Raw genomic sequence first — 17,821 nt, 5'->3', positions numbered from 1 at the left:
AGTGCTGATCCAGGAATAGATGTGCACATTCCATCCAAAGTCGAATGTAACTGCTCCCACCTTTCCTGGGAACAGCACCCTATAAACAAGAACATCTGCTTTATTCATAGCTGCTTTATTGTCTAAACCAGGGGTTAATGAGTTCTATTTCATGGTCTAATCCCAGTGTTGTAGGAAACAGGGGATTCTTGCCTTGTAAGAAGGTGCATTGAACTTTCTGGCAAGTTAACTTGAGATGAAGTTCATGTTTCTTATTTTGTATTTGAGGCTTGAGCTAAGCTGAAGTGGACTATCAGCCCTACAGTGTAACTTTGGATTATTCCATGCAAAGCAAGAATCTGCTCACTTCAGACCCCAGAGTGGACAGAGATCGTGCCTGGTGGAAGAAGGAAAAACAGTGTATTAGCCATTAGATCATGCAGAAGTCAAAATATGTGACCACAGTAGCTATGCTAAAGTGAGCTAGAATTTGGACAGCTTTGGGGAACTTTGATTAATTTCTCTTCCACAAAAGCAATTACACAAGTGGTTTTATTTGACTCAGTCTGTAGACTGAACTTGATGCAACAATTTTGAGTTCAACCTGCAGACAAGAACACTTTTTTACCTGTTAAACTGATAGAGGGTGGAAGATCTTCCCTGTTTTAGGAGAGGACAGGATTTGCACTGTGTCCTTCCCAGTGTGGTGCTTTTCCAGGCTGCTGCTCATTCAATTTTCCTGTCGCTAACCAGTGCTCTCATGAAGGCTTTCTGCCACAGCTGCAAGGTCATAAAGCATCTGGTGTGCCTCGTATTGCTTGCGTAGAGATGTTGTTTCCAAAGACAAATCTGTTCAGTAGGAAATCCATTAAAACAATCTAGGTCTTGCCCCAAGCAAAAAAGGTTTGTAGGAAGAGCAGGAATAAGCACTTTTCACTGTTTAGGGAGAAAAGCAGCTATTTTTTGCATGTCCCCTGAGGCATGCTTCAAGTGTGGAATTTGCCTGTTGAACCCGCTATGCAACCATTGCTCTTAATCTTTGCCCAAAACTGGTTTTGAACCATACACTTGGAGATGAAAGGCACCATTTAGCTTCTAACTTGCCAGCCTCTGCTTTCTGTCCCTTATTCTCTCTCCTTAAAACTCTACATTAATATATATCCCAAATCAAACTTTTCAATAGCACCAATCTTTTTAGAGAAGTCTTTTAGAGAGCATCTGTTTAATTTGTGTCTTGAGTACCTTTCATGTTCAGAGTATCTTCTTTCAAACTGGGTGCAATTCCATTTGATAATGAAGAGCTGATGCTTTGCCTGACTATGTTTTGAAGGTAGCTAGATAATATTGTCATGGCAAATACATGGATGAAGGGTTTATGATCTGTCACACATACATCTGAGATAAAAGAGTCCAAATCTCTGATGAAGTATTTAGTCTTCTACTAAAGAGGAGTCCTGATTGATTTAGTTACATTCTGCTACTACCTGAACTCCTCTCTCTGGTACTGGTGGCTGTCCTGGGGTGAAAGACTGGGACATGAGCAACTGTTCCTTTAGGTGGCTTGGTTTCCATATCTCAGACAGTTTCTAAATTTGGGAAATGGATGGTTTGTATTTAGGCAACAGCAGACAGCACTTTAGAGTGGTCTTCACCTGATTTGGTATATAGAGATAAAAGTGATTGAGTGTAACCATGAAAAGGTGTCCACATTAACTAAATAAAAAGGATGTATTTTGCCATCCATTTTTTGTGAGAAAAGTTAAAGTTTAAATGGCCTTGAGCCCATACTTTGGCAGCAGTGCCTGTTAGACAGGGAGGAAACTTGCTTTTGTAGCACATGTGCTGCAGCTGTCTCCAGAGTAGAAGACTCTGCACTTCATCCCCAAACTCAGTAATGTCCTGTTTTTCTCTTTATAGGATGATGCTAGCACCTCTCCTTCAACCAGTACGCGAGGCTCTGCCCAGCAGCAGCAAAATTCATCAGGTATTAATTAAGTTGAACTGCCGGCATGGTAGTTGTCTTCTTAATCTAGTCTTCTCCACCACCTATAGACTCTGGATTCATTGTCCTACTTCTGAGTGCAGCAGCAGTAACTAACAGAAAAATTCCCAAATACCTTTGTTTTAAAAACTGTACTCAGCAAGAAAATATGACTTTTATATGCTTCACAGTCAAGAAAATTGCAAGACAGATGGTTCAGTTAAACATGTAGCTGAGAATCTGTGTCTTCAACATTACACACCTAAATCTTTTAAGAGAAAAAAGCTGTATTATTTTACTTTTTGTAATGTAGCTGTCCTGAGCTATACAGTTGGGGTTCAGATATCAAACTGCTATTCTTCCTTAATCTAATAGTCTGTTGCAATAAGACTGATCCTGAGTTCCTAGATGAAATTCTTTTTCCTACAAGTAATTGAAATAACTCTATCTGATCAGATGAGCTGCAAGCACTCACATTCATCCCTGCATCAGTCGACTTTCACGCATGCTGAGAGAAATCTCTCCCAAGGGAATGATTATTTAACCATTTCCTTTTGGAATAAAGCCATGACTTGTGGGCTTTGCAAGGGAAGGGGAGAAAGCCAGGAGAAAGTTGTATGTAAATGAGATCTAGAGATTTCCTGGGAGTGCCTGTAATTATTTTAAAAGGCTTTTTGGGACCTCACGGAGGAGCAAATCCTTGTATATAAAGTTGTCAAATCTCTGCAAGAGTTAATTTTAGGAGGAGACTAGGATGATAGGAAGCACTTTCAGCAACAAGAGTTATGTAGTATAGTTTTTGGGAATGTTCTATGAGTTAGATGTAAACAACATTAAATAAATTCGCTGTGGAGATTTGCATAGTGGGGTCTCACTGCCCTTTTTTTCATACACCCACACTTTCTGCCAAGTATGCAGACAAAAAACCTAAGACTATTTAACTTAAAATAGAAATAAATACTGTACTTAATAAAGTAAGCCTTGTAGCAATTAGCCTGTATTTCCTAATAGAAATTATTTATGCTTTTCTTCCTGCTGTTCCAGTTTAGTTTCTTTTTAGAAATTGTTTAATTGTGTGGTCCCTAATTAAAGGGATCACTAAGCAGAATTCTGCCAATGCTTTCCCAATAATGTAGGCAAATGCACTCATTCAGCAATCTCATTTTCCTGGTTCTTTTCCTAAGTCACTCATCCTCACTGAATGAAAGCAGCTGTAAAAGACAATCAACGTCGGAATATTTTTATTTTTAGAGCAAAAATAATAAAGTAACTCTTCATGTTTGTTTTTCAGACTCTGGGAAGAAGCCATGGGAAAGGAGCAATTCTGTTGAAAAGCCTGTATCTTCATTACTTTCTAGGTGAGCTGCACGGGGTGTCCCTGCGGCTGGCCAGCAGGCGGGATGGTCATGGCTGTCCCTGTGGCACGCGCACGACTCATGTCTCGTTTCATTCCATTGCTGTAGAAATCCATCCGTGGTGAAGAGCTGTGAAGCTAAGAGCCCCACACAATCCCACGTGTCTTCTAGGTACTGGCTAACTGCCTGGCTTCTTAACTGTCTTGGCTTGTCCTTTGGCTCATCCCATCATTCAGCACTAGTGTTCGTCTCCTGCCGCGTCTTTTACTCATTCTCTTGCAATCTGCTTTGTCTGTCGCTGCACAAAGTGTGAAGGTGTCGTGTCAGAGGTTTGTTCCATGGAAACAGTCCCCTGCTCACTTGGGCATTACAGATGTTAATCATGCTGGAACCAGCACTTAAACCATCTGTGTGTGTGTGTGAGTCAGAGACATGGATCTGGCAGTGCTGTACCATGTGGAAATCATGTTTTGGACCATCTTTCTACAGCAGGTTCATGGTGACACTGCCAACAGGTGAAGCTTTCATTGCCTAACCTCGGCAGAAATTAAAAAGCAAAAGCAGAAATCATCTGAAGAGCTTGCAGCTGGGATAAGGGAAGTTATTCTTCTACCCATGCAACTGCAGTGGGTGCATAAGAAAGGAGAGTGAAACTTGGTAATAAAATCAAGATGTAAAAAGGACCCATTTCAGACAGATCTTTCAGACACATGGGGAACAAAAACTAGCAGGTGTCAAAAGCCAAGAAACCTAAAGTAGGACTCCAGAAGTCATGTCAGTCAGAATAGCCAAGCTTCAGGATCAGCACCCATGTTTTCAAACGCAGAGATTTAGATAAAGTTTGATGTTGGACAGCTAGAGAGGTTTGCTTCCCATGCTGGTCCAGGACCACCCGGTGTTACTGGACACTAAGATGGATGGATAAGCTGAATAAGGAGGTAGAACACAGGCTTACAAATGCTTAGTATTTACTGCAAAGAGATGCCCCTTATTTTACATTTTTAGGTATATGACAGTGCTGATAGTATGGAGAGAGAGAAGTTGCCAATGGCAACTATCTGCACATACTTGCTGCTTTGTTAAAAATGCTGTAACATGTTCTGCCCAAACATTCAGAGAGATGCATCAGTGTTACTATAGCAAAATATAGTTTTGCCAGCTCTCCTAAAACCAGTGAAACATGTTGGTTCAAGGAAATACATGAGCTTCAAATAGAAGGAAGAACATTCTTCCTCCTTTCAAATGGGAATGAAACATGGGCTATTTAAAGCAGCCATCACATTTCAGTAGCTATCTTTTATAATGGCATTGCATCCTGGGAGGAGGAGTTCAGTGGGGAAAAAATGCTTTCCTAGTTTAGCATCTGGAGTAGTGCTCAGTAGTAGTAGTGCATGTTTGAAAGACTTCTGTGAGGGAAGCAGGGCAGGTTTCTAAAGCTCTCAGTGATGAACCATTTCCATTCCTGATCAGTTTGATGGCATTTGGATCTTTCTTAACTCCATTAGCTGTGGGATGGTAGGACAAGTGTGAGGATTTCCCAAGGAAGGCTTGCAAGACCAAGCAACCCTCCTGAGGCAGCAGCATCTCCACCAGCCCCCAGTTAGGGCTCAAAGACAATGGCAAAGTTATTTGAAGCCTTTGTATAGCATGGTTAAATGTATAGCAGTTTTTTTAAATGTTTTAGAGTTACTGATTAAAAGAGAAAGGCAAATAATTTCTGGTTCCTTAATTTATTTTATCAGATGTCATCAAGGTTCAGCCCACTGACTAATACTGTGCAGAAAGACTGATAACATTCAGGTGCACTAGCCATTAAGGCCAGACAGGTTTTGTTTCTGAGTCAATAAAAAATGACTGTGATACATAACACTATCAACAAGCCACACTTGACTCATTCAAGTCTTCCAAGGAGAGGATTAGTGGGTTATTATTTTCCCAATAATATTTTTCTAAGCTGTAATCTACTATTACTTTAGCACCCAGTAAAAGCCTAGGTTGTCAGAGCAGGGCTGCTGTACAGAAAAGGGATTGCGAGAGAAAACCAGATATGTAGTTTGCAAATTGCAAATGCTGTAACAAAACACAGTGTTTAACAGGCTTTATCCCCTCAGCATTTTCTAATCTGAAATCGTTGAGATTCCCAACACACATACACACACACACAAAAATTAAAGAAAAACAAAAGCTCACAGCATCTTTGAGGGTCAGGTACTGCATACAGGAGCAGTGCTGCTCTCTGGCTGCCAAATATTCCTGAGCAGCCCAATAGGGAGCCTCCTGTCCAGCACTTGAACACAGGTGCTCCCACTCTGGGGTGGATTTCATCCACACCATCAGGTGGGTGCAGCTCAGCACACATTGCAGGGAACTGACTGGCTTTTTTATGCTTTTCTTCCATTTCTCAAGGATGAAGCCAGTGAGCAGCAGCAACGATGTGGCTATGGATGCCTTAGATTTTGATCGAATGAAACAGGTGAGTGAAAGTGTCATCAGCACTTTTGGAGATTTGGCAAGCTACCCATTTTCCCCCATGCATGCGCTGTACAAGCAAAACGGCTGTTCAGTCTTCTGATTTCCTCTGCAACTAGGTGCCTAGAGAAAGGGCTAGCTGGTGAGCAGCAAGAGAGCACAATCTCACTGCTATTTCATCATTATGTCTGCACAGAAATGTGCAAGTAAATATGCCAGCATCTTCTGCATCCGTGCCTGGGAGTGCAGACTTAGCTGTTAGTGGTGCTAGGCTCTGACCAGCAGTGGAGGTGGGGGACAAGCACAACCGTGTTAAACTTGCATTTTCTTCCACCAGTTAGAAGGAAATTCTGAGCAGCTGACTTGTGTTTTGTCTCATCAGGAAATATTGGAGGAAGTTGTAAGAGAGTTACACAAAGTGAAAGAGGAGATAATTGATGGTAAGAAAGAGAAAAATTATTATTTTTCTCATCTTTATGACTAATTTTCCATAGATAAGATGATAGGAACTGCAGAGAGTTCCCTGGTGTTTTCAGACTTCTCTGAACAGCTCTGCTGTATACACACATTTGAAGAACAAGCATCTACCTTATCTGAGCTCTGACCATAACACTGCATTTACATCCTTTATTATGCTGTTGATGAGCATTTTTACCACCAGCCTATGAGAAATTCACTGGCTGGTGTTTCTCACAGGTGGGAGGGTGAGAAAGGGCCTGCCTGTAGCCCATGGCACATCAATTTATCACAATCAGCAAGCGTGAAATCACTTGTAACTTGCCGGCCACACAGGTCCGGGATGAGGAGGGGACAAAGGAAGCTAACTGAAAATCCTTCCCAAAAATCTTCTGTAGGTTTCCTATGCTTGAAGAGTTATTTCAGACCTTCACTCGATTACAGCTTTCCAAATAGCCACATATTTTTCTAATTCATTGAAAAGTACAGCAGCTGTACAAAACGTATCAGTACTTTTTAATAAATTGCTCTGCAGTTTACAACTGAAGGTATTTTTCAGGGCCATTATTAAAATGCACAGCAAAATTCCCACTTGAAGGCCATATTAGGGCATACAAAGATGTGTGTCCACACCCTGCGCTCCCCACCTTAGATTCACAGGGAAGGGGAAAAAGAGGAGACTGTAAAACAGCTAAAATCCATTCCCTGTGCCCTTGCCCTAGATCTGTGTGCTCACAAAACCTCGAGGCAGTTTGCAGTTGGAGACACCCTTGTCCATATGCTACTGTCCCAGCAGCTTGGCCCTCAGAGCCTCCCTAGTTCATTCCAGTGCAAAATAAGGCATTCACATACACCACAGATGCAACTTCTTACAGTAGTACTGCAGTTTGCAAGCCAGCAGCTGACTGCTTACCCTTACTCATCCTTTTACCCTCCACTCATCCTTTTACCAGCGTGTACTTTTCTGCAGCCTCTGTACTTAGCCTTTTCCATCACACTGGATATACCTTTATGCACTAACTTTCTGGTTTGGTTTTCTAGCCATACGGCAGGAGTTGAGTAGAATCAGTACAACATAATGATTGCAAAGCATTGGGACGGTACTAAGAATGCTAGGAAGATTGGATCATTTCTAAGTGTACCAAGGTCATGCAAGATGGTGAGAGAGGACGCCGGCACTGTCTTTGTTCTTACACCCTTTTTATTAGCAGACTCAACCCACTTTGAAGCTTGCTGCTGCCTTGGATTCGCTTCATTTTACAAGTCTTAATCTAAAGATTATTAAATTTTAAATTTCTGGATTTTTTAGATCTCATATGACACTGCACATTGGATTTGTCAGCCTTTTTTGTATTTTGTATTTGCTTATTTAAATGTATTACCTTTCTTTTTAGTAGTAGATAAGAACACACGTGAACCATTTGCTTTTGATAGATGACTTCAAAGTAATTTTACTAGTAGTCTGCAATGTAAATGAAGATCCTTTGCCAACAGAAATGTATTGAGGCATCACCAGAAGAAAGAGACATGTTTAGTTGTCAGCCAACAAGTTCTTTGTCTCAGAGTTATCACAATATTAAAAAAATGGTACGTCAGTGCATCACAGTATCTGTGTTCATAATGGTAATAAACTGTTTATTGTCCACACGGCCCTGCCTTTCTTTGTTTCATTTGTCCCTTGAGCTCCTGTACTTCTGTGTCACTTGGTGGTAAGAGGAAGGTGACTCGCTCACTATGGAGTGGCAGCTCTGCCTCCTGCACTGCAGAGCACGAGGGAAGAGCCTGAGTGGTGCAATGGCAGCAGCCCTGCCTTCTCTCAGGCAGGTGTGGCCCTCACCTGCCAGCTCTCTCACATGTCTGGCTGAGCACCATGTCCTGCACAGGCTGCCACAACCTCAGGAGCTTTTTACCAAAGCAACTGAAGGACAGTGGCTTAAGGCTCTTCTCGGTCCCACCACATCTCCTGCTGTCACTGATAAAAACACAGGTCCCATCATCTGCACTCCTGCAGATTTGCAGTAATTAAAGGCAGGTGTTTATGTAGAACAAGGCTACCAAAGTATTAGGTGGATGCAAACTGAAATCCCAGGCACAGCACTGCTGACTAGGGACTTAAGGGGAGTAATTTTTTAATGGTGTTCAGTTCTTGAACTTTACTGATACAGGACACTGAACACTTAACAGTGAATAGCCAGTCATATCATCCAAGCTATGCAGTTGTCTCCTTTACAGCCATTCTTTCCACCAGAGCAATCTTGGGAATTTCCACTTGACTTAGTCTGGTGCAAGCTTAGCGTGGCAGTCATCTAGATACCATCTTCTGGTAATCTCGTGCAAAAAGGATTGGAGTTCAACTATTGAAATCTGCCAATTATTTTCCAAGCTCCCTTCATTTCTGATCTTCAAACTGATCTTCTGTGTGTGCAAACTGATTCTTCAGGCTTCCATAAAGATTTTCTTTTAAAAGCCAGGCCCTGAGGATTGGTTTTGGGAGCAGAGGCTGATGCAGTAGCCCAGGAGAGCCTGTGACTGTCCCCTTGCTCTTGGAGCAGGCAGCAGGCAGGAGGGACAGCCAGCCTGCTACAGGAGACTCCAGAGAGGAGGCAGGATAGGTCCTACTAGGCAGTCAGCTGTAAAATGTTACCTGTTTGGTTTTGGGGTGTTCCTCAGCATCTTCAAAGCAACCCAATTGTCTTTTAATAATGAGTCTCTTTCACAGTCTGGTTTTACTGTAGATTAAATATGGGAGAAATCTGAGTTTAATGCAACCGTGAGCTCCGGACTGATACTGATGTTTGTTAGCTGTTTAATGCAAACAGAAGGCAAGAAAGAGGTTAAAGAGCAGGATAAAGATTTCCACATGGGAACTAAAGCAGGCAGACACTGATGTGCACCACATTGCCACAACCCCAGGACCACAAGAAGCAGCCATCCCAATATGAACAACCCAGACAAGCTTCAGTAACAGCAGAGATTAGAATGTTCTCTTGAGTAAATCTCTTGCAGTAGCTCATGCATTTCCTAATTATAAACCCATTTAATGGCATACCTGGTAATGGCAAGTTCACTTCAAAACTGCTGCTGCTCACGATCACATCTGTTTTGTGAAACTCTCCCATAATCCTAATTAAGGTTCTGGAAGTTGGTGCTTGGTGTGGTTCACGTTTTCCCTTGGAATGTGGCATTCTGCCTAAGGTCAGTAATAAGCATGTTATACAGCCTGGATATGGTGTGGTCCTGTGTTAACAACAGCCAGCTGCTGTAAATGGGGTTTTCTTACTTTCTTCAATTACCTTTGCAGGCCTCATATAATTACGACATAGTAAGCTGAAGTTTGCACAGCCCCACTTAACAGTGGGAGCAAAGGGTGTGGGGTGGAAGGTGCAGCTTGGCTAACAGGGGCAGGAGGGCAGTCCTGGTATCAACAGCACTGTGCCAGTTCCCAGTCTTTGGCTCCAGTGACAGGGATATGCAAAGTGGCTTATTTCCAGCAGTGGCACTACCAGAAGATTCTCTCCTCCCACACAGTAATTCAGTTTGTCAGCTGCCTCTGTCCTTTCATACTGGGCTTGTTGAGCCACTGCAACAGGGCAGGCCACAGGCATCTTACATAGCAGAAATCTAAGGGGACATCACTCTCTAATCCTTCCTATCATACAGCTATTTGCCAGAGCCTTAGTGTGCCCAAACAATGAAGGAGGTCTGAATCAATTTTTAAGTGAAGGGAATAAAACTATACATAGCTCTACACATTTTTAAGCCAGACCCACGTGCCCTGTGGTTATGAAAAACCCCTCCTGCCAACATTACTGGTAGCAGCAAAGACAAGTGCCCATGGAGAGAACAGCAGCACAGCCTTCCCCTGCAGCACCCCACTCACTGGAACTCAGCTCACATTGCCCACCTGCAGGCACTGCAGGCTCCCACCCACGTCCAGTTCCTGCTGAGGTAGACAGTGCTGAACAGGAGGGCTGTGGGGCTGCCCAGGCTGAGCAAGTTGGGACCAGGATGGAAATACTGATGGGAGGCAGATGAAGGAGCAGCTGACAATTTTGGTTGGCTCATTCACACCAGAGCCTCTGTGTCAGGTTAGGTTAGTAGTCCACAGCAGATGGGGGACTGGATCATGAAACAGCTGAGTAAGGGAACTACAGCATAAAGGCACTCATCAAAGAGGATAAGGACAACAGTCAAATCGAGGAAGATAGCATAATCTTTATTGTGGTTTTTATATTAACTTACTAAGTTAGTCAAGAGAGTTGAGGAGCAGCTGCTAAAGATATGGGAAGTTGAATACATGATCAGAGTGCCAGCAAATCTGAAGTAAATTAATAAAAAACTGAAATTCCCTGACATGAGCACTGATGCAAAGGTAATGGAAGTTCCTACACCAGCGCCTCTTCTTTTGGGAGAAAAGTAGCTTTAATAATTAAGATATAATGTCTTAAGTATGTTCATCACTGAAGAACCAGAAAAGGCTGAAGTGCTGGAGGAAGCCCCATTCTTGCTCTTCTTCTCCAAAAGCACAAAACAGTATTGGTGAATAAACTGGTGTTCAGCCCCTGTATTACAAATGATCTTGATCTACAGAGCAAGCCTGGGTATTTATTTACCCAACTCCCAAAATCACATGGGTGAGAAAAATGGAGAAATGAAGGAAGGAATGAGAAATGAAGGTTATCTCAGCTGCCTAGTGAACAGACAGACTGGCTCACTGGATCCAGTGCTGCTGAAGGAAGGAACAAAATTGTGTTTAGTGAGGGAATCAGGCTTCCCAGGTCTAATCACATACTCTAAGGGACCAATGAGGCTGCACAACAATCTTCTTCTCTGCTACAGCCATGTATTTCCAGAAGAAAAACCCCAAACTGTTGGAGGGTTACAAGGCAAATATATATATATATATATATATATATATATATGTAATTTCTCTCTTTTAACCACTTTGTAAGAAATATTTTGCTAGCTTTCTATGGTAGACGGAATTTATTAGATGACATCTGAATTCCTGACTCCCAAGATACTGTTCGGCTTGGAAAAAGGTTGTGTTGATTAAGGTTTTTGATGATAGAGAATTATTGAAGGTAGCCAGAAGTTTATAATTGGAGAGGACAGGCAGGAAAATTTTAGTATGCCAGTGGGTGGAAATGAGAGATGAAGGTTAATGTCAATAGCACGAAGTAAGAGATAGAGAGAAATGATACCATCTCCATGTTCCAGGTACATCCCCTTAACACCACCAGCAGCAATTTTATACAGCTGGAGTATCATGTGCTTCCCAAATGTCATGTCCCTTGAATGACAGAGGGAAAAAATTGCCATTATTCTGAAAGTAGTTAGGAACAAATACCACCATGAAGATGAAGACATCTCCATGTCTTTACTAACACATACTCCTAACTCCCATGTGCAGAAATGGTGTAATATAGAGGAGACCAAGAAAGGTGACCAGGAATGTTAATAGTCTTGGCAAGAAAAAGTTAAAACTAGAACCTCTCCTTTCCCAGGAGGACTCACAGTAGGGAAAAGGGTGAGATACATGAAGTTATGAATAGTGTTGAAAAGATGAATGAGAGAGGACCACCCAGTCCCTCCAGAGGCATGTTTATGCTGCTGATCAGGAAGTAGGTGGAAGACTAAAGAAAGGATTTTTCCTTGCCACAGTTCAGATCTGTCAGTTAGCAATAGTATTAGATCCTAAGAATGGAAATTCATTCAGAAAAGGTTTAGACAAAGCCCTGCAATAAAGATCAAACAGCAGCTACTGAAATGATGTTACAGACATACAAAAATATAAACATATTCCATTGCATATATAAAATTTCTGCTATTAGCAATTATCAGAAGATACTAGATTAGACAAGACATTGAGCTAAAAGCACCCTTGTGTTCTCCAGGGAGTATCATTTACTTCTGCATGCCAGTCTTCCCTGCTTCCACAGTCCTGTGCACACAGAGTATCCACTTCCAATCTGGCATCAAGAGAAACGAGTCCTGAACTACACACACACACTCACACGTAACACACAGCAAACATTCTCCCCCACAGACAAAGCTAAAACTTAGGCTTAGGCATCTGTGTCCCAGGAAGTTAATTCTAAGCCTAAACCAAATGTTCACCTCATCATATTTCACTCTAATCTAGGTTCTGAGGGTTTCATATACAAATATCCTTTGATAAAAGGTATCAGTTGTCAAAAATTGCTTCATTTTCACACCCATCCTCTTGGCATAAGCAGCATGCACAACCTTTAATTCAGCACACACAAAGATCCTTCTATTTCCACAGAAAACTGAAGTCATGGGAATGAACAAACACACACCACTGCAGCAGGCAGAGCTACCCTGTTAGCTTTCCTTTGCCAGCTTGCACAGTCTCTTAACCCTTGAGTACGGACCAAGAGTGTCATCAAAAACAAAGTCCCACAGAACTCGAATCCAGGACTGGTGATGTGGGAGGTTATCATAGTATTCTGCTGCAATCTTCTTCACCTGGAAGAAGAAGAGAGAGAATGAGCTGTTTGGCTGCACAGAGTCAGGGGTGTTTCAACCTTCACAGGCAGATCTGATAGCACAGCCATTACCTGAAATTACTTGTTATTGCTTGTGAGCTTCTGAAGCTCAGCCAAATGAGATGTACTTCAATGCATTTAGATACTTCTTAGCAGATTTTTGATGTAAGTGTTGTCTCACAGTGACATAATTTGACAGACAATGGATTGCTGCCTTCAGTCAGAACTATTTTGTCTCATTTCAGAGGTGATGGGATCTCCACAATGAAGTACATTATTCCCCTTATCAATTGCCAAGACTCTAGCACCCTATATTTAAAGCCCTGTTTGCCCCTTGTAATAGTCTTCTGTTGAGGGTCCTGCGTAAGAGATCATTAACAACTGAGAAAGTGACAGACAGCCTTGACTACACACTTTTTTTTTTTTTTTTTTTTACCCTGCATTCTACTACCATGATGCAAATCCAAGAGATGAGTTCCTCCAGCAGACAAAGAAAATTGCAGGGGTGGTCTGTTCTCCTCAGTCTGATATTAAAAATACTGTAAGACTCATTATTAGGTCACAAGTCTAATAAAATTTTATCCTTGCTATAATTCCCCAAGTCTTAAGACTGTTGCCATCAGAGAGGCATCCTTGGGGTGGTGCTTGTAGTGGAAGTTAGGCCAGAACCAGAGGGCAAAGGTTTCAAAGCCAGCAGGTTCAGGGGACTGTGAGGATTCCCAAGTTATCAGTTATAATTCCTGCTCCAACTAGGAATTTTATCAGTTATTATTCCTGCTGCAATAAGAATGCCTTGCTTTCTGAACACATTTATGAAGCAGCAGAATCTGTTAACTATAGTACACTTCCACATAACTGCTTGAGTATGGTTTTATTGCAGCTCCACCTCCTAGACAAACAAAGCTCTAGAATAGAGTAGTTTGTCTTGCTGGACAGCTTGACTTCTCTCTTTAAAAACCCTGCAGAATTTTAAAGCCAGCTACACTGAGCACAGTGCAGTGAAGAGAGAAATCGTCATGCAGGAAGAGGGTCTCATCACCACCCAAGGTATAATGGTGGAACCTTAACACAGCATTTGACTGTTTGTGAAAAGGCAAGAATTCCAGTGAAAGTTAAATTATAAGCTAGTATGGCTCCCTGGTAATTACCTCATTAATTCAGCTTCCTAGCAGACACTTCTCTGTGAAGTAAGTTTGGATAATGTACAAGAGTCATTAAGATCTTTTACCTCTGTACCTCTGTCCCTTACACACTCCATGTGCTCCTGGCGTGGTAGTGGTGTGCTGGATATGGAAGATTCAGTTCAGATCTGGCTGTATTCTGTCTTTCACTGAATACCTCCAACTTCATAATAATTTTCTCTATCCTGCTTTAAAGCATTGGTCTATACTTCAAATTAGATAATTTTCAATGGGATTCAGACAACATCAGAATTTATCCTAAGAGAAATTTGTTAATGACTGGAAGAGAGGTGATTTCCAGGTTTCCAAGATCTCTGGAGGTGCAGATTTAGTTCTCCATACTCCTTCTGTAACCCTGGTCAGAAATAATTTAATCTGGGTATTGTATCCTCCCTTTTCCCAGCGGGGTAATTGAAATAGCCAGAGGATGAGAGGGAGAGCTATTTCAACAGTAAGCTCCCTTAAATGAAGGCTATTCATGAGGCCTGATGCAAACACAAAGGGAGGCTAAGATACTCAGCTTTGAAAGCTTCACTCTAGCTCTGACATGGTCATTACCTAGCACACAGTTGCTTTGACTTTCCTTCCAACCTCCTGCACCCGGGCAGGAATAACCCCAAGCACCAGCACAGGCTGGGGGCAACCTGGTGCTCTGAGGAGAAGGACCTGGGGGTCCTGGTGGACAACAAGCTGTCCATGAACCTGCAGTGTGCCCTTCGGGCCAAGGACAATGGAATCCTGGGGTACTTTAGGGAGAGCATTGCAAGCACGTGAAGGGAGGTGACCCTAACCCTCTACTCAGCCCTGGTGAGGCACATCTGTAGTGCTGTGTCCAGTTCTGGGCTCTTCAGTACAAGAGGGACATGGAGCTCCTGGAGCAACTCTAGTGAAGAGTGACAAAGTTGATTGAGGGACTGGAGCATCTCTCTTATGAGAAAAGGCTGATGGAGGTGGACCTCTTCAGTCTCAAGAAAAGACAAATGAGAGAGAACCTCATGAATATCTATAAGTATCTGGAGGATGGTGTCAAGAGAATGGATCCAGGCTCTTCTCAGTGGTGCCAAGTAATAGGACAAGATACAATGGGCCCAGAAAGTTCCACCTGAACATGAGGAAGAACTTCTTTACTGTGCAGTCACCAAGCACACAAAGAGATTGCCCAGCGAAGGTGCAGAATCTCCCTCAGTGAGGATATTCAAGAACCATCTGGACACAATCCTGTGCCATGTGCTCTAGGATGGCCCTGTTTGAGCAGGGAAGCTGAACCTCACCCATTCTGTGATTCTGTTATCATGGAAGGATAACAAGAGATTGCAAAGTCTGCAGTACAATTACTTGGCACCTGGAATATTGAGGCTTTTCCTCAAGTAGGTCAAGGTGGCAGGGCAAGAAATCACATCCTGGACTGAAACTTTTGTTCTGGTTCTGTGCTTGTAGAGCAGTGACAGGACTGTACTCCTACTCTTCATATCTGATAGGCACAGAAGTTAAATGCAGCCTAGTATTTCAGCATGGCTGTTACACACTCTTTGTCCCGGGGCTATACAGAAACACAAAGCTGCAAAATTACATTTAGAATGCTCAAAGGCGTATTACAAGAAGTTCCCTCTATAGTCCTACATCCCTACCACAGGATGCTGAGCACTCAAGCTAGCCCTTCTGGCCATCATAGGGTTAATGAAATCTGCAATTCAAAACCAGCACATCTACCATGTTTTCCAGTCTTGTCTGTCTAATAAATCTGGTTTCATACCATGTCTTTTCCTTTTCCCACAGGCTTAATGAGTAACTAGTTTGCCTCTGGTAACACTGCTGCTTTTATTGCAGCTTCTGGGAGTAGAGTTCCTCCTTCTCCAATCTCCTCTTTCCATAAGTATAGTCAGCCCTTCAGACAATGAAGAATGGATCTCTTTACTCATTTGATAAACAGTGCAATATTTTATAGTTATAAGACTACACTCAACGACTAATCCAGTCTTAAATCTACAGGGGTTTTTCTTAGAGCAGGTCCTTTATTGCAATGTTAAATTTTATGGTCTCTTGTGTAATCTCTCATTATACTACTGGGGCAAGTTCTTACTGCACACCCATGTCACTCATCTTTAATATCCATAAGCTTATGAGCACAACCTAATTCTTCCTCTTTCAAATCTGTCACAGTCCTAGGGTAAAGGTCTTTCCAGTAGCAAACACATTACTCAGAACATTCTGAATGACACACCTGTAACAAAGGAAAAAGCTGAATTTACTTTCCTGATAAGCAAGCTGAAAAGTTACTTTCCAAGATTAAGATCCAGTTTTCTCAAATCCTATTTCTCCCCTGATTGCAATTATGCAGGATAGATCTTTAAAAATAGAGATCTTTATTCCACTTTCTACTTGCCAATAATTAAAAATAAAAATAGTCTTACTGAGAGGTCATCTATATTACACAATGCAACTATTAGACGTTAAGTGTCTAAGAGACTAAATCTGAAAAAAAAACCATCTTTGCTGAGTGAAGAATTTGCTAGGAGGTTAAGCTAAGTAGAGCAAGTGAGGTTTCTTGGCTGCTATGAAGTTCAAGATTTAAAGTTAATTAGAGAGGATCTGTTTTCTTATCTCTTTCCATTAGAGGGGCAGAGATTTTTTTCTCATTTTGCAGAAAAGAATAACCAACTCATTTTAATGGTCAACGGATTTTCTACAGGAACTGTTTTGCCAAAGAAAATAGGAATTGTTTAAATAGAATTCTTTTTAACAGAATTTTTACTTGTAATTGATCACTTGTCAGACTCCAAGTCTTCCATATAGTTCTGTCAGGCAAGAGTGATGGACAAGCCTTCTCTCTCCAACACCAGCAGGGCAAGTCTCAGTTGCCAAAGAGCAAAACAGACATGAACACAAGCCCATGAAATTCAGCTAATAGCTCCATCCTCTTTACACAGGAGGGCAGACACTTCCAGCTGCTGCACTGCCTCAAGGAACTAGGCTGAACTATTTGTGGTGTGGGTGGAGAAGAGCTTTTGAGGTCTCAGTCAGGGCTGGAGCAACAGTCCCAGCAAGTTCAATTAGTCACTTACCTCCCCTGTGCAGGATACTGAGCTAACCTCCTTCTCTCCTATTTTTATTTGGCTAATCTAAGTAACTAAGCCCGTGTAACATGTTTGAACATTTGAAACTAAAGCTAAGCACATGCACTTCCCTGCTGAGCTATCAGGTGTATCAGTGATGGCAGTGCCTCACAGGAGAACTTCACATCCGAGTGTGGGCTGCTGTACCAGCTCCTCTGGGCCTCACCAGGAACAGGCAGGGTCTCCAGGACACACCTCCAGCAGCAAAGGAGTGAATGAAACACATCTGCAGGCTGTATAGAGGCTTCCCACACTCTTCTACACAAGATCTCCCCTTGATTTGAGTCTCCTCTCAGGGAGTGTTTCTGTGATGGAGAACACGAACCCAGAGCAGGGTTTGCCCGGGTACACCATCACGGAAGTTGCACGTGGTATCAGCAGTGGGGATGTCACTCAGGCTCCTCAGCCCTACCTCCATTTCATATGGATATTGCAGTAGCAGTTCCCAACTTTGCTTCAGCCCACAGAATGATGTTTCCTTCCTGTTACGTCAGAGAACTTGTATGTAGGAGTTAATCCTTCGAAGTCACGTACCTCTAACACTGGGAGCACCTGCTGGGGAACCCTTGTATTAAAACACCTGGAGGGAGATTGAAAACCATTCCTAGACACCTGGGCTTTGCAAATTTGATTCCCACAACTGATAAAACATAAACAAAAAGGGGTTTGCCTTTCAAAGGAGGAAAGCCACACTGCTTTCCCAACAACGGACCAGGCCTCCTCAGTTTCTGTGGGTGGGGGAGGAGAGCTAAAAGGAGCCACAGAGAGTGCAGCT

At 42.4% G+C, this 17,821-nt stretch overlaps 2 protein-coding genes across 12 annotated transcripts in view; one reads left to right on the top strand and one right to left on the bottom strand.

The window, feature by feature from the left end:
- Positions 1–7,880, top strand: part of EVL (Enah/Vasp-like) — a 117,898-nt gene extending 110,018 nt beyond the window's left edge. For 2 of the 5 annotated variants that reach the window (XM_083862594.1, XM_083862593.1), the window contains exons 9-14: positions 1,897–1,963; positions 3,252–3,318; positions 3,424–3,486; positions 5,722–5,788; positions 6,167–6,224; positions 7,282–7,880. In XM_083862594.1, the coding sequence (XP_083718720.1) occupies positions 1,897–1,963; positions 3,252–3,318; positions 3,424–3,486; positions 5,722–5,788; positions 6,167–6,224; positions 7,282–7,319 (360 nt within the window). In that variant the 3' untranslated portion in view covers positions 7,320–7,880. The remainder of the gene's footprint in view (positions 1–1,896; positions 1,964–3,251; positions 3,319–3,423; positions 3,487–5,721; positions 5,789–6,166; positions 6,225–7,281) is intronic. The other 3 variants (XM_083862595.1, XM_083862596.1, XM_083862597.1) reach the window with 3 other exon arrangements.
- Positions 7,881–10,450: 2,570 nt separating this feature from the next.
- DEGS2 (delta 4-desaturase, sphingolipid 2) overlaps positions 10,451–17,821 on the bottom strand; it is a 28,823-nt gene continuing 21,452 nt past the window's right edge. For 4 of the 7 annotated variants that reach the window (XM_083863710.1, XM_083863711.1, XM_083863712.1 and 1 more), the window contains one exon: positions 10,451–12,732. In XM_083863710.1, the coding sequence (XP_083719836.1) occupies positions 12,589–12,732 (144 nt within the window). In that variant the 3' untranslated portion in view covers positions 10,451–12,588. Of the gene's footprint in view, positions 12,733–17,458; positions 17,627–17,821 lie in introns of those variants that run through there. The other 3 variants (XM_083863708.1, XM_083863709.1, XM_083863713.1) reach the window with 3 other exon arrangements.

The sequence above is a fragment of the Zosterops lateralis genome (genome assembly GCF_965231275.1).
Source record: "Zosterops lateralis genome assembly, chromosome: 6".
Taxonomy (NCBI): Eukaryota; Metazoa; Chordata; class Aves; order Passeriformes; family Zosteropidae; genus Zosterops; species Zosterops lateralis.
Note: the sequence above shows the minus strand (reverse complement) of the source record. Positions and strands in the feature narration are given on the sequence as shown.